Here is a 16,159-nt window from a genome sequence, read left to right as displayed (position 1 = left end):
GGAGGTCAGAAGCCTAATCCAGGAGACTCTTTGGACTGACTTTGGAAATGTTTAATTGTTCACAGCACCACAAGCAGCAGAGGATGAATGTAAAAATGTCGCAACTGTACAACACGATGGCAACCAGGAGGCGTATGACTTCATGCTTAACCACCTGCAAGGACTGGTAAAGACAGCGAAGGAGGTGCATGGTCGGTGGAAACTTTGGATCCCGCCAGGGGTTCAGAAGGACCTTTGGAGTCACCTAAAGGGGCTCGAACTCCACATCCCCAAGTTGGTTTCCAAGAAGACCCACTTCATACAGGCATGGAGAAAGGAGGATGCTGAAAGACTAACAGCGTTGGGCTTTTCCTCCAATTTTCCCACGCCAGCCATCAGATTGAAACCGACGGCCCTTCCCAAGTTTACTGGCAGCAAACGCGATTTGCACAGGTGGAGAAAGGACTGGGAAGCACTCCAGAGGCAGGGAGAGCCGACCGGTTCAAGAGAGGTGAAAAAGGTTCAACTGTTGGACAGTCTTGACAACAAAATCAGAAGAGACCTTTGCCTCACTACTTATAACACAGCATATGACATCTTCCATGTTCTAGAAAACCGCTATTGAAATCAAACGTGCATTGCTATTGAAATAGTGGAAGAGTTACAGAAAATACCAGCTGTCAGAAATCATCCATCATGGAAAATAGTAGAATTAATTCAAGCTGTGGAGTAGGCACTTCAAGACTTGAGTGACCTTGGAGACACAAGTGCTATCAAAAATCACTTGGTGACAAAATCAATTGAAAGTAAACTTCCAGAAACTCTCAAAAAGGAATGGCTGGTCTATGTTGCTGACAAGAGAAATGCTGTAGCACCAGATAATTGGTTTGACAGTCTCTCGAAATTCCTCAAAGGGCAAGGGAGCATATGAGCAGCTTGAGCAACTGAGGGATGAAAAGCCGAGTGGAAGAGAAACCAGGGCTGAGCCAAGACATGCCACAACCAAGTCTACCAAGTCGGGTGACGACCATGCTGGGTGTGTAGTCTGCAGTGATGGAAAACACAAAAGGAACCTCTACTTTTGCAAACGGTTTTGTGCGCTAAAGCTACCAGAGAAAAAGGCTGCAATAAGAAAGTTGGGGGCATGCAAGAGGTGTTTTGAGGTTCATGATGACAGTTCATACTACAAACCCGCCTGTCTGTGTAAAACCCAAGACTGCAGGGATGAGCGTACTCCTGAGCATCATTACTACCTGTGCCCCAATGCTGGAATAAGAAAAAGCAGCGCAGGTCAAAAAAAGAGCAGATTTGGTCCAGAGGAAGATAAAGGCAGAAAGAAATATACAGAGGATCAAGAGGATTTCTTCAGCAAACTTTCACCAGAATTGGCCAAACAATGTTGCCATGTATTTTCAAATACTGCATCCAGAGCCTTCAGCACTGTGAAAGATAAACTGGGCCTTCTGGTGGAAAGTGGATTGCAAGAGCTGCCAGTGATCATCATGCTTCTTGAAGTTATAGCTATTGCTGGACAAAAAATCAGGACGTTAATTGACTTGGCTTCAGCAACCAATTACATAACCCATATGGCTGCAAGCAGACCGAACCTCAGAAGTGAGGAAGTCACTCTCATCGTCCATGGAGTTGGGGGGATGAAGGTTCAGGTGGAGACAAAGCGGTACCTTCTAAAAATCAGAATAAACACTCCCAGGAGCACTCTCAAATCACACCAATTGGTTTGTTATGGACTAGACAGCATTGCAAATATCCACAAATATGTGACACCAAAGCAACTGAAGAAATTCTTCCCAGACATACCACTTGATGAACTTGTGAGACCCAGAGAAATAAATTTACTCATAAGCCATAGAGAAGGTCAGCTAGCACCTCAGAGGACCAGAGCTGTTGGAGACCTCGTGCTGTGGGATGGACCACTGGGGAAGACGGTTGGAGGAGCACATCCTGATCTCTTTGAGGAGCTGTCTGTGTTGGCCCACATGTCCAAGACATGTTTTGCAAGGTCAATGAAAGCGGCTGCTGTAATGTACGAGGAGCTCACCAGCAGAGTCCCAGAGCAACTTCCACCAAACAGACAGGATGGGCATCAAGCTCCAGGAGTCAGGTCCTTTAACCACCAACCGTGACATCCTAGAGTGGTGGAAGTGGGATAGTATTGGCGCAGCATGTGAGCCAAAATGCGGGGGTTGCCGCTGTGGAAACTGCCAGCCGGGCGGCAAAGGAATGACTCTTGCTGAAGAAAGGGAACTTGAAGTTGTAAGAAGAGGCCTCACCTATGTCACAGGTGACTGCCACAGCAAGGAACCACATTGGCGCACTAGATATCCTTCGTTAGAAGATCCAGCTTCCTTGCCAAACAATAAAAGAACAGTTAAGGCTACATTTCTCAGGACAGAAAAGCAACTAGCCAAAGAACCCAAGTGGAAAGCTGCCTACACTGTTCAAGTGCATGACATGGTCAATCGAAGGGCTGCAATGAAATTGTCCAGAGACATGGTCATCAACTGGAATGGGCCAATCTGGTACATGAGTCACCTTATTGCTCTGAACCCTCACTCTGTCATGACCCCAGTGAGACTTGTGTGGAACAGCAGCCAAAAGTTCAGAGACATGAGCTTGAACGACCTGCTAATGAAAGGTGCAGATGTCCTCAACCAGATTCGCATTGTCCTACTCAGATTCAGGGGTGGAGTATACGCTGCTCTGGGTGACATAAAAAAGATGTACAATTCCGTTTGGTTGGAAGACTGAGAAGTGCACCTGCATTGATTCCTCTGGTGAGACTCTGAGGACGAGGAGCTGGGGGATATGCAATCACAAGAGTGAACATCAGAGATAAACCAGCAGGGTGCATTGCACAGCTAGCAATGAGTGAAACTGCTAACCTCCCTTCTTTCACCCGCCTCAAAGAGGAGTGGCAGGTGCTCCAACACAACAGCTATGTTGGCAACATTCTCACACCCCACAACAACCTTGACCAGCTGAAATCCATCACAGCAAATGTGGAGCAGATCCTGAAGGCCGGAGGTTTTGAGCTCAAGCCTTGGGTCTTTTCTGGGCAAAGTGGGAGGAAAGAGTGCAATGACAAGCTGAAGAAGTCCAAGGCAGGAACCATGGTCTTGCCAAACCAAATGCGTGATGATGACAACAGGGCACTTGGCCTGGGCTACATAGTAGAAGAGGACAAGCTCCATGTCATCATTGCAATCAATTTCTCGAAGAGAAAGAAAAAAATGAGACTTGGCCAAGACCTTCTACAAAAGCAAATCAGAGACCAGATACCAAACCCCCTAAAACGAAGAGAACTGCTCAGCCACGTATCAGGGCTGTATAACGCAGTTGGCCTGGTAACTCCTGCTAAGCAGAAGGGAACTATTCTGGTATGAAGGGCGCTCCAAGAGGCAAAGGGCAAAAGGTGTCCAGTCAAAGACACATGGGACATAGCACTCTCAGATCCTCATGGAGGATGCAATTAAGCTCTTCAAGGAGTACGTTCAACTTTGCAAGGTAAAGTTCACCTGGGCACTGACTCTCCCATGATTCACTGAGGAGCCCTGGGCAATCACGTTCCCTGATGGAAGCGAGCACTCCTATGGAGCAGTGATGTAACTAAGGTGGAACTCAGACTAGGGTACAATCATCAGGCTAGTGGAGTCTAAAGCCAAATTAACTCCCTTGGATCACAAAGGTGATGCTAGCAAAGCAGAGATGTGTGGAGCAGTGTTTGCCTCACGCCTGAGAAAGTACTTTGAGCAGCATAGCTGTGTAACACTTACCCAAAAGGCTGGTATATGTCTAGGGGAAAAGGAGATCCAGCCACACACCAACCCCAACTCCCGTACACGCAGGTGCTGTGAGAATCGAGTTTATGCCTCGCGCCACCCACAGTATCAACTCCACACCAAATACCGTTATGAAATACACTTTAAAGAGTTTACTAACATTAACTAAAGAAGGATTAGGCAAAACAGTATATATATACAAGGAACAAGAAAAAACAAAAGGCGCCACCTTATCAAAGTTCAGTCAGTGTAGTGCACATCGTAGGAGCTCAATCAATGAACCAACGACCCATCCGACCGCCACGCCGTCGCACCTGGGACCACCCCAGTGGTCTTACGAGCAGTCCAGAGCATGTCCACCTTCCTCAGCATCTTCCTCCCTACTCCCCTCACACCAAAAACCCATGAAAACCCCTCCCCCAAGTTCCCAGCCTCACAAGACACAATAACATTCCCCATGGATTAACAAATGAATACAATTACCATATCAGCCATTTTAAAGCGAAACCACGGTGAGAGAAACACTTATCAGACAAAGAAGCATTCCTACTCGTAACAAACCAAAGAAGCTATTTTGAGTAACATACATAGGACCATTGTACAGCTGAAACCAAGTTGGGAGGTGGTACCATTTCGTTGATAGCCAAACAGTCCTTGGTGAAGTACAGCGAGAAGGCTATGGCTATCAAACATTCTTTGCAAATAGGATCAGAGAGATTCAAAACAGCACAGGGATCCAAGACTGGCGGTGGATTTCTGGTCGGCAAAATATTGCTTATGTAATCACCAGAGGAGCCAGCCCTCAAGACCTGGATGAAGACTCAGAGTGGCAAAATGGGCTGAAGTTTTTGAGTTTGCCAGTGAGTGAGCAGCTGAAAAAATCAGCCAAAGAACTAGCAGCCAGTGCCAGGGAAGGCATCAACAAGTTGCAAAAGAAGGCATTTGTTGCTGCTTTGACAAGGGCCAAGGCAAAGAAACAAGAACCAGCACAAAAACAGTACCAGGTCAAAACAGAACAATGGAGACCGCCTGCAGCGTCAGCCATCCGAAGCCTTGTGGATATCAAGCGGTTCAGTGTTCTAACTCGACGAGTCAAAACAGTTGCTTAGGTCTGGAGAGCAGCAAAAAAGTTCATTGGACAAAATCAAGCCATGGGCAGTCCAAAGTGGGAGGCAGTTTCTTTGGCAGGAGTCAACTCAGTAAGGGAACGAGAAGATGCTCTGAGAGACATTTTTCTAGCAGCACAAAGAGGGCGCAACCATCCCAAGCACCATTACATACAGGCTGGTAGTCTACAAAAACCAAGACTCTGGGCTGTTGGTTTGTGGTGGCCGAGTGCAAATCCTCAAAGAAGACCAAGTTGGTGTCCCTATCTTGCCCTATGATGCCTGGGTGTCCACACTGTTAACTCGGGAGGCCTACAATGAGAGTCATGATGGAGTGGCCGTAACCTTGCTCAAGGTGAGAGGAAAGGCATGGGTCATAAGGGGAAGGAAAATTGCCCAAAAAGTTGTTGATGGCTACATGCTCTGCAGGAAGGCAAAAGCAAGGAAATGTCAACAAGTAATGGGTGACTCGCCGCCAGAAAGAACTGAACCTGCTGCACCGTTCCAGTTCACAACGGTGGATCTCTTTGGACCTTACCAGGTAAAAGATGACGTCAAGAAAAGAGTAACACTGAAAGTCTGAGGAGTGGTCTTTTGCTGCAGATACATCCACACACCCTATCAACCGAAGGATTCCTGATGGCCTATCAAAGGTTCACAGTAATCAGGGGACATCCAGGAGAGATCTAGTCAGATCCAGGCACCAATTTCACTGGAGCAAAACCAGTCTTGGAGGAGCTATATAGCTTCTTGGACAGCCTGAACGAAGCAGCCCTGCAGCAGACCGTGACAACAAATGGAACGGAGTGGATGTGGAAAATCCATCCGCTGGATTCTCCACACAGAAATGGTGCTGCAGAAGTCGCTGTGCGCATTGTGAAGAGAGCACTCCAGAGTCTTGGGAAGGAGTCTGGGCTCAGTTACAGTGAGTTCCAGACAACTCTTCACATAGCAGCCAGCCTTGGCAATGAGCGCCCAATTGACGCCAGGGTACAGAGCTGGGAAGACTGTATTCAGTATGTCACACCCAACACTCTTCTACTCTGTGGACAATCTCAAAACCAGGGTTTTTAAAAACCTTTGACTTTTCCAGCTACAAAAGACTCCGAGCAATGCAGTCAGAGGTGACCAAGTTCTGGAGGTGCTGGAGCCAACTCGCTGGTCCTAATTTGTTTGTCAGGAGCAAGTGGCATACTGCACAGAGAAACGTCACTGTTAGGGACATGTCTGGTTAAGTGATCAAAATGCACTGAGAGGACGTTTCAAGCTTGGCAGAGTCTTCAGGACGAATCCAGACAGCAAAGGCATCGCGAGGGACGTCAACATCAGGATCTTCCCAGGGTACAGTGATCCTGTGACAAAAGCTCTGAAAGTAACAACAAGGCATCCAATCTCTGACGGGAAAAAAAGACAGGGTCAAAGCCACCATCCTTCACAGGGACGTTAGGCGGCTGGTTGTCTTACTACCTGCTGAGGAACAGATGGAAAATCAGGTCAACAATATATCGTAAGAACACCGTACTGGGACCATCAAGTTTGCCTTTGAAGCTGGCGATCTCCCCAGTGTTTCCACGGGAAGATCGAGTGGGAGGTGTCAAGTCAAACTAGAGTTTCTAGAAAGTATTGGGACCTAGAGGCAAAAGAAAACAAAATTTAAAAGTAATAGCAAGACGGACAGAACCCACTGCCTGAGTACTGCTTCTGCCCGGAACATTGGGGGGGGGGACCCCGCAGCGTTGGAATCTGCGGGAAGATGCTGAACTTTAAATAACTCGAGAGAGAGAGCACTGCCGTCACTGCGCTTGGGTTCGCGCGAACTTCGTCTCGGGGATCATCGCGCGCAGGCGCTCCTGGGAAATGGCGCGAGGTTTAAGAAGAGCTCGGGAACCTTCGGGAAGGGCCGCCCGGTTTGGAAACGCAACAGTCTATTAGGGAGCGGAGACTGTGCAGGTCAAGTCCATCTACAAAGTCCAGAGAGGCAGCCAGATTTTTTTTTAACCTAATGGCTGATAGTTGATAGAACTAATGGAACTATCAAACTGCCGCACTTGTGAAAAATAAAAGGAGGAAAAAGGAAAAGTCATTTGGTCATTGAGTGGAATCCAGTTTAAAAACCTTCAGGTGGACACATTCAATCTCTTTCAAGTGGGGAAGCTGCACATGTTCAAAAAAGAAAAAGAAATCCAACTTGACATTCATCTTTTCCCTTCTTATAGCTTTTTTAGTTGCCTTTTGTTGGATTTTAAAAGCTTCCCAATCATCCAACTTTCCACTCACTTTTGCTACATTATATGCCCTTGGCTTTTATGCAGTCCCTAACTTCTCTTGACAGCCATGGTTGCCTACCCATGCCATCTGAGAATTACTTCTGCATCTATACTGCACCTTGGGAACTATTTCCAGAAACTTCAGCAATCTCTGTTCTACTGTCAAGCCTGCTAGTAACCTCCTCCAATCCACCTGTGCAAGCTCCTCTCTCATATCTCTGTAATTCCCTTTATTCCAATGTGATACTGATACATGTGACTTATGCTCCTCCCTCTCAAATTGTAGTATGAATTCAATTATCATAGGTGCTTCCTAAGGGTTCCTATCCTCCTCATGGACAGTTACCTTGTTGTGGTGAAGGGGCTTGTGTATCTCAGTGATGCTATGAGCTATACCATGTAGAACTGCTCAGGATGGACGGGTCATGGCAGAGAGGTCAGACAAAATATGGTCCGCTGGAGAAGGAAATGGCAACCCACTCCAGTAATCTGCTAAGAAAACCTTAAGGATAAAAGTAACCAGAGATACATGAGAACGACACTGGAAGATGAGCCCCGCAGGTCTGAAGGTGCGTGACATGCTACTGCAGAAGAATGGAGGACAAGCATGAGTAGTACCAGAGCTAATGACATGGTTGGATTAAAGCCAAAAGGACATCCAACTGCTGATATACCTGGAAACGAAAAGATGTTGTAAAGATAGAATCTGGAATAGAAGATCCATGTGGTCGAAAACAAGATGGAAAGACTAAACATTGACATATTGGGAATTAGCGAACTAAAGTGGACTGAAGTGGGTCATTTTTCATCAGACAATTACCAGATCTTCTACTGTGGTCAGGAAACCTGCAGAAAGAATGGAATGGCTTTAATTGTCAAAAGATATCAAAATCAGTGATTGGAAACAACCCCAAAAAATGATAGAATGATCGCAATATGGCTTAAAGGCAAGCCTTTCAACATCACAGTGATCCAAGTTTATGCTCCAATTGCAGATGCCAAAGAGGATGAAATTATCCAGTTTTATGAAGAACTGCAGCACCTCCTGGATATGACACCAAAAAAGGATGTTACATTTATCATTGGAGACTGGAATACCAAAATTGGAAATCACAGAACACCTGGATTAATGGTTAACTTTGGCCTTGGAATATGGAATGAAGTAGGACATCGACTGGTAGAATTTGACCAAATTAACTCTCTGGTTATAGCAAATACTCTCTTCCAACAGCCTGAGAGGCAGCTCTATACATGGACACTGCCATACAGTCAAAACTGAAACTAGGCTGACTTAGAGAGATGGAAGAGCTCTATACAGTCAGATAAAACATAATCAGGAGCAGATTGTGGCTCAGACTATGAGCTGCTTGTTGCAGTATTCAGAATGAAACTGAAGAGCATCAGGAAAACCAGTGTACCAGCAAAGTTTGATGTTGATAGAATCCTTCAAGGATATGCCATGGATGTGCAGAACAGATTCAATGGATTACAACTAGTAGAGAGAAAGCCAGAAGAACTATGGATATGTAACCCCCTGGGTCGCCTCAGGCTCGCTCAGCTCGTTCTCGTCTAGGGGGAGCAGCCTTCGGCCCCGCCAAACTGGGTAATCAGCTGGTGTGGATGCTGTGTGATGTCCCCGCCTCGCCCAAAAACAGACAGTACACCATATGCGATTAAATGAGTACAATTTATAAAGGTTACTATAACTAAGTGATTAATAACGATACAGTATAAATGAAGAGAAAATTAAAGAAAAGGCGCCAAACTTATCAAAGTCCAAACCACTTCGTGCTCAACCGTTGGAGCTCAATTACTGAAGTCTTCTGGCCACCATTCGATCCCCTCCGAACTCCTCGACTCTGCAAACAGCTCAGGACCCTCCAAACTCCTCGACTCTGCAAACAGCTCAGGACCCTCCGAACTCCTCGACTCTCCAAACAGCTCAGGACCCTCCGAACTCCTCGACTCTCCAAACAGCTCAGGACCCTCCGAGTGGTCAACCAAGCACATCTAGCTTCATCCCCCCCCCCCTCGGAGAATCTCCCGGCCTCGGACCCCCCTTTGGGGTCCGATCCTCGCCCAACTTACAGCATTGCGTCCTCTCTCTCGACCCCCTCGCGCCGATCTCCCCAAAAGCCCGTCAACAAAAGCTTACAGACTCAGAAGAAAGAACATTAATCCCCATTTGGTTTACAAAGGAATACCATTCTTGTTATCAGTAAATTAGCATTCCTGCTAGTTAACAAAAAGAAACCCTTTCCCAACAGTAACAAAGAAAAAAGAAGAAACCCCCTTTACAGATAGAAGAGGAAGCAACAAAAAATATTGCAAACAAAAAGAAGGCCAGGAAAGCAAAATGGCTTTCTGCAGAGGCTCTACAGGTGACTGAGGAGTGAAGTTCAATGGAGAGTGGAACAAATACCTCCAGCTGAATGCAAAGTTCAAGAAGATAGCAAGGAAAGACCAAGGAAACTTACTTAAAGGAGCGATGCAAAGAAGCTGAAGAAGCCAACAGAATTGGAAAAACAAGAGATCTGTTCAAGAAGATTAGAGAAATCAACTGAACATTTCATGCAAAAATGAGTACAGTAAAAGACAAAGAAGGGAAGGACCTTGCAGAAGCAGAAGACATCAAAAAGAGATGGCAGGAATACACAGAAGAATTGTACAGGAAAGATACCAGCAGTGAAAACACCTGCAATGACTCCCTCATTGATCTAGATCCGGACATTCTGGAAAGTGAAGTTGAATGGGTGATTGCCAATAATAAGGCTGCAGGATGTGACAGGATTCCAATTGAAATTTAAAACTTTAAAAGGTAATGCGTGCAGTTTTCCAGCAGATCTGGAAAACCCAACCATGGCCTTCAGACTGGAAAAGATCAGTTTATATCCCAATTCCCAAAAAGGGAAATGTAAAGGAATGTTCAAATTACCGGACAATTTGACTAATTTCACATGCTAGCATGCAAGACTCCAGCGATATATGGAATGAGAACTGCCAAATGTACAAGCTGGTTTTAGAAGAGTTAGAGGCATCAGAGACCAAATTGCTAACCTACACTGGATAAAGGAGAATCGAGGGAATACCAGAAAAGTATTTATCTATGTTTTATTGACTACTTTAAAGCCTTTGACAGTGTGGACCATAATAAGCTATGGCAAATCTTTAAAGAAATGGGGGTACCTGGACATCTGATCTACCTTATGAAAAACTTGTACGAAGATCAAGCAGCAATAGTGAGAACTGAACACAGAACAACAAATTGGTTCACGGTTGGGAAAGGGGTACAAGGCTGCATACTGTCACTCTACTTATTTATTCTATATGCTGAACATATCATGAGGAATGCTGGTCTAGGCAACCCAAACATTGGACTCAATATTGACAGATGAAATATTAACCACCTCAGATATGCAGATGACACTACTCTATTGGCTGAAAGTGAGGAGGGTCTGAGGAAGCTTCCAATCAAAGTGAAAGAAGAAAGTGCAAAAGCTGGCTTGTTGCTCAATATTAAGAAAACCAAGATTATGTCGACCAGGAAGTGGAAGATGTATTTTGTCTTCTTGAAGGATTTCCATAAATGGTAACTGCGGCCGCAAAATTAAGCGACACTTACTTCTGGGGAGGGCAGCAATGGCAAACTTAGATAAAATACTAGAGCAGAGACATAACATTGTCTACAAAGATCCATATAGTCAAGTCTAGGGTATCTCTGGTTGTGATGTATGGCTGTGAGAGCTGGACTATTGATTAGGCTGAATACAAAAGTATCGACGCCTTTGAACTTGGATGCTGGAGGAAAGTGTTAAGAGTCGTTGGACAGCAAGAAGATCCAACAAGTTGATACTCAAAGTAATACAGCTCACTAGGAGGCTTGATCATGAGACAAAAGCTCAAATATTTTGGCCACATCATGAGATGACAGGATTCCTTGGAGAAGACTTTCATGTTAGTTAAACAGAAGGTAAAAGGAGGAGAGGATGGCAGAGGCTACTATGGATAGATAATATCACTCAGATATTGCTTATGACCTTGGGAGATCGTACAGAGGCAGTTTCCAACAAGAAGGCTTGGAGTGCAGGAATCCATGAGGTCACAATGAGTCGGACTAGACTTAATGACTGAACAACAAGGGTTCCTTTATATTAAGCTCCCTAATAACACCTGAGTTATTACACAACACCCAACCTAAGATAGCCTTTCCCCGAGTGGGCTCAAGCATAAGCTGCTCTGAGAAGCCATCTCATAGGCATTCAATAAATTCTCTCTCTTGGAATTTGACACTTACCTGATTTTCCCAATCCCCTTGCATATTGAAGTTCGCCATTACAATTGTGTCATTACCCTTATTTCATGCCTTTTCCAGTTCCCTTTGCAATCTCAACCCCACAGCTTGGCTACTATTTGGAGGCTTATATATTATTTGACCCTTACAGTTCCTTAATTCTACCTCTTTTTAAAGATGTAACTCTATCTCTTACCAACAGAGCCACATCACTGCCTATGCCTTCCTGCCTGTCTTTTTGATACAAAGTATAGCCTTTGATTTGAAGCTCCCAACTATAGCCTTCTTTCAGCCATGACTCTGTAATGCCTACTACGTCATACCAACCAATCTCTAATTGCACCATGAGTTTTGTCTATCTTATTCCAAATGATATGCACATTTAAATACAGCTCCTTCAGTCCTGCATTCTTCACCCTTTTGAATTTTGCCTGTGTGGTACAATTTAACTCTTTGCTCTGTCTGCATTTGTAGCCAATCATTGGCTTGTCCTTCGTTACATTCATGTTAATCCATCATCTACTTGTAAACCTGATGGTTCATCCTCAGCTCTATCATACTGGTTCCCATACCCCCCCGCCATATTAGTTTAAACCCCTCCCAACAGCTCTAGTAAACCGGCCCACAAGATTCAAACCTCGGATTCAAGTGCAACAGGCCCCTTTTGTATAGGTCACACTTGCCCCAGAAGAGGACCCTATTATCCAGAAATCTGAATCCCTGCCCCCGCTCCAATTCTTCAGCCATGCATTTATTTACCACCTCATTCTATTCCCATCCTCACGGCTGCATGGCACAGACAGCAATACTGAGATTACTACCCATGAGGTCCTGTTTCTCATCTTCCTTCCTAATTTCCTGTATTCTTTTTCTCAGGACCTCTTTCCTTTCTCTGCCTATGTTGTTGGTACCAGTACGTACCACAACTTCTGGCTGCTCACCATCCCTTTTCAGGATATTGTGGACGCGTTCAGAAACATTGCAGACCCTGGCACCTGGGAAGCAAACTACCATCAGTGTTTCTTCTACACGTCCACAGAATTGCTTTTCTGTCCCCCTAACTATAGAGTGCCCTATTACTCCTGCCATCCTCTTCAGTTCTCTACCCCTTTGAGCCACTGGGCTACAGTGCCAGAGGCATGGCTACTGTTGCTCCCACCAGGAATGTGCCCCCCCCCCAACAATTGTATCCAAAATGGAGTACTCTTGTGAAGTGATTAAGTCCAACCAGGTCAATGTAGTTTTGCAGTTGAGGACCCAAGAAACTATTGCAGCATTTCTTTATCTGCTTAGTACTTTTAAGTTACTGTCCTCATGTGCTTTATGATGATTATAATCTCCAAATACCTTCCAAATGTCAGAAAGAATGTTTAAGGCACCAAAGATCTCTATTTTCAACAATATGTCCCTTGCAAAAGCTATGCAAATCCTCCCAGTTAACCAGCCTCTGATTTATGTACAACCCACACACACAAAGTATATGGGAGACCTGCAAGATAGATTTTCTGGCAACTACGGTTCTGGGGGCATCTTCTGTTGCCTGGGATCTTGACTTGTCACATTTCCAGGTTACAAAAAAAGCAGCAGTCAGATCAATCACTTTACAGCACCAGCAATAACCAGTTGGGGTTTGGTTCCAGCTGTTGTCTGTAAGGAGTTGGTACATTCTCCCCATGACTGCGTGGGTTTTCTCTGGGTGCTCCAGCTTCCTCCCACGTTCCAAACACGTAAGGTTAGGTTTAATGTTAGTAAGTTGTGGGCATGCCATGTTATGCTGAAAGGATGGCAACACTTGCAGGCTACCCCAGTCCAATCCTCACTGATTTGATTTGAGGCATACCACGCATTTCACTATATGTTTTGTTTTATGTACATGTGATAAATAAAGCTAATCTTTATCTTTATAAACAGTTCACAGCAATGAAACACTGTGGTAATCTGGGAAGGACCTGTATCAGGAATCTATAGGCTTAATTGGTGGAGAGTCAGTAATCAGAAAACTATAAAAAATATTTTAATAACCCTTCTCACAGACTACTGCTTCTTTAGTTTGAAATCTGTATCTTCAACTCATGATCCTGAATAATAATGTTCCATTGTAATGTAATGCCTTAGTGCATTTTAAAAGTTCAGTTTGTGAGGCGACAACACCACTGGTGGGATCAGAATTGATTCTCCATCCAATCGCATTTTCTTGAATTCTTTCTGATAGATTATTGTGCAGCATTTGGGAATGCTAGAGAGCGATAGAAGGAATCAAGTCGGTGATGTGTGATGAGGAGACAGACTTGCAAGTGGTGGTGTTGCTCTATCTTCTGGAAACCCCAATCCTGTCTTGCTGATTGGCTATTCCAACAAAATGTTCCTTCTTTTCCTTTTAATTGTTTTCTTGCATGTAGAGCTAAAGATTTATAAGGCAGAGAAATAGGCACTTCGATGTAATCTGACCATGCTGACATCAAATACTAATCAATACAAATGCCATTTATTAGTACTTGTTCTAAAGCCTTCAATGACTTGTCAATGAAGATAGGAAATCAAACCACTAACTCCTTGCTGTTACAGTTCAATAAGTTTGTGAATTATAATTTTACAGTGAAACAATATGGATCCAATTTTAAATGGCCATTATTTAATCTCTTGGCTGCCCTCACAAGATGAATGTTACAATTCTCTGCAAGAGCTTGAGTTCACAATTTAATCTCTCATTGTAAAGCATATACAATTATATATACTGAAATGTGATTTCTGCATCATAGATTCAAAAATTTATTGACACAAAGAAATGATTTGGCCCTTGTTGATATAACAAAATCAATAACACAGTTTGATTTCAATAAAACCCTTGACACAAATAGCACGGATGCATTCAAGAGCAACCTTTATGAAGGAAGAAGGAAACAGGAATATAGATTAGCTGATTCAGATTGAAGATATTATTGTAGGGGCATAAACAATGGTACAGTCCAAAAAACAGAAAATTCTGGAAGCATTCAGCAGGTCAAGCAACATCAGTTCAGGGTGAAACAGAGCTGATGTTTCAAATTAAGAACCTTTTATCAGAATGGAAATGCGAGAAAAATAAACATGCTTTTTTTTTCCTAAAATGTTCACACATTTTTAGTTCTAATAATGGGTTGTTGACCTGAAACATTAATGCTGTTTCTCTTCCCAGTGATGCTGTGTGATCTTCTGAGTGCTTCCAGCATTTATTGATATTTTGGATTTCTAACATCTGAAGCTTTCTGCTTCGGTGGGCACAGTCCAATTGGGGCAAATACTGGGGCTGCATGTTAAATGTATCAATAAAAGTGGAATTCTCTAAGGTCTCAATTTTGTAGCATAATCTTTACAAACAGGAAGTGAATTTAGAATATCTTGGAAGTAAAAGAAATGTTCCAAGGAAGTTTGGAATAAGAAGACTATGTAAAGCAGAATCATTGAACTTGATAACAAACTGAATCTGAAAATGTACATATAAAGCAACTTTTGGCAAAATAAATTGCAAACAATATTCTGCTTTAATTGCTTGTTACTGCCCCAATATATTGGAAATTACATTCCTGTACAATTCAATGCATTTATTACTTGAATTGTAGTTTTGGCAAGCAGGCAGTTAATCTCAGAAATCAGGCTAAATTAACAGATCTTTAATTCCTTTGGTTGAGGTGCACAATTTGAGGTCACACATTTCAAAAACCTTCTCAGTGCTTTCCTCTCATTTGGATCTGAATTTTGCAGTTCTCTGTCTAGTGATTCAATATCCACAGACCTAAGGAATGAAGCAAGGCCTTCATAGACATTCCCATAGTACTCTTGATAAGTGGTTGGGTTTTTCCTGGTCTCCTGAGTTTTAATATGAGCGTATGTCACAGCTGGAACTATTCCTTTCGGTGGAATACCTCTTGTAGCATTGCTACCATAACGGGAAGTATCAACTAAGAAGTCCTTGTTTAAGAAAGGTGATCGATATTGATCACGGAATTCTGTGATGAGTGGATGAGGGATTTTTTTCTCTGGTTTAACTGGTCTAGGAAGAGTAGATTTTAGTACTTGCTGTTTATTCCCTGCTGAAAACTTGCACTGGTATTCAGTGCTGAAATCTCCTCCGAGTATTTCACATATTTCCTTTTCAGTTAGGCGTCTGTCCCAGTACATTATAGGGTCAGGCACCTTTTTGATCTCTTTTCGATTTATATGATGCAACATGAATATTTCATCAGGGTGAGGTATATTCCTTTTCTGTTCATACCAAGCTCTCCTGCGGAAAGATTCTAATTTCACACGGTTTGGAAAACCATAATCCTGACGATAGATAGATTCAAATGGATTAAAAGGGGCCGTGACTACTGGACAATCTGGTTTCTCCTTCAGCCCAGTCCTTCTTTGGCTTCCTCTATTATTTTTCTTGATGTGTTGCATTGCCTTTACACAGCCTCCCTTTCTAACATTCTGCATCGATTCCAGAAGGCATCTTAAGGTTTATTGTTAACTTTATTTCTCAGATTGCCTCTTGTAGATCTGGAGAAGCTTCCCAGTAATGATTGTTGCCTTTTAAGGCACTGTTTTAAGTATCTGGGTTGTGCAATGAACAAAGTGATTGTGACTTCACAACAATGGAGTTATGTCACACCCGTGGTATGTAATGATTAACTGCCACAATAAGACCATATGTTCTGAAAAAACATTTAAAAGCTCAAATTGCTTTCTTTTGAT

The 16,159-nt window shown here is 43.6% G+C and overlaps 1 protein-coding gene and 1 pseudogene across 1 annotated transcript; one reads left to right on the top strand and one right to left on the bottom strand.

Moving 5' to 3' along the window:
* Positions 1–7,681: 7,681 nt before the first annotated feature.
* Positions 7,682–10,547, top strand: LOC132403385 (uncharacterized; annotated as a pseudogene).
* Positions 10,548–15,082: 4,535 nt separating this feature from the next.
* On the bottom strand, positions 15,083–15,901 carry LOC132403384 (testis-expressed protein 26-like). The gene has a single exon (XM_059986797.1). It carries the CDS (start codon positions 15,899–15,901, stop codon positions 15,083–15,085), a length of 819 nt encoding a protein of 272 aa, XP_059842780.1.
* Positions 15,902–16,159: the final 258 nt, after the last annotated feature.

Source organism: Hypanus sabinus, chromosome 13 (assembly GCF_030144855.1).
Source record: "Hypanus sabinus isolate sHypSab1 chromosome 13, sHypSab1.hap1, whole genome shotgun sequence".
NCBI classification, from domain to species: domain Eukaryota; kingdom Metazoa; phylum Chordata; class Chondrichthyes; order Myliobatiformes; family Dasyatidae; genus Hypanus; species Hypanus sabinus.
This window is presented reverse-complemented; position numbering and strand designations above follow the sequence as displayed.

Bases quoted from the DNA above. Each gene is read 5' to 3' on its own strand.
- LOC132403384 (XM_059986797.1), bottom strand. From the start codon at position 15,901: ATGCAGAATGTTAGAAAGGGAGGCTGTGTAAAGGCAATGCAACACATC.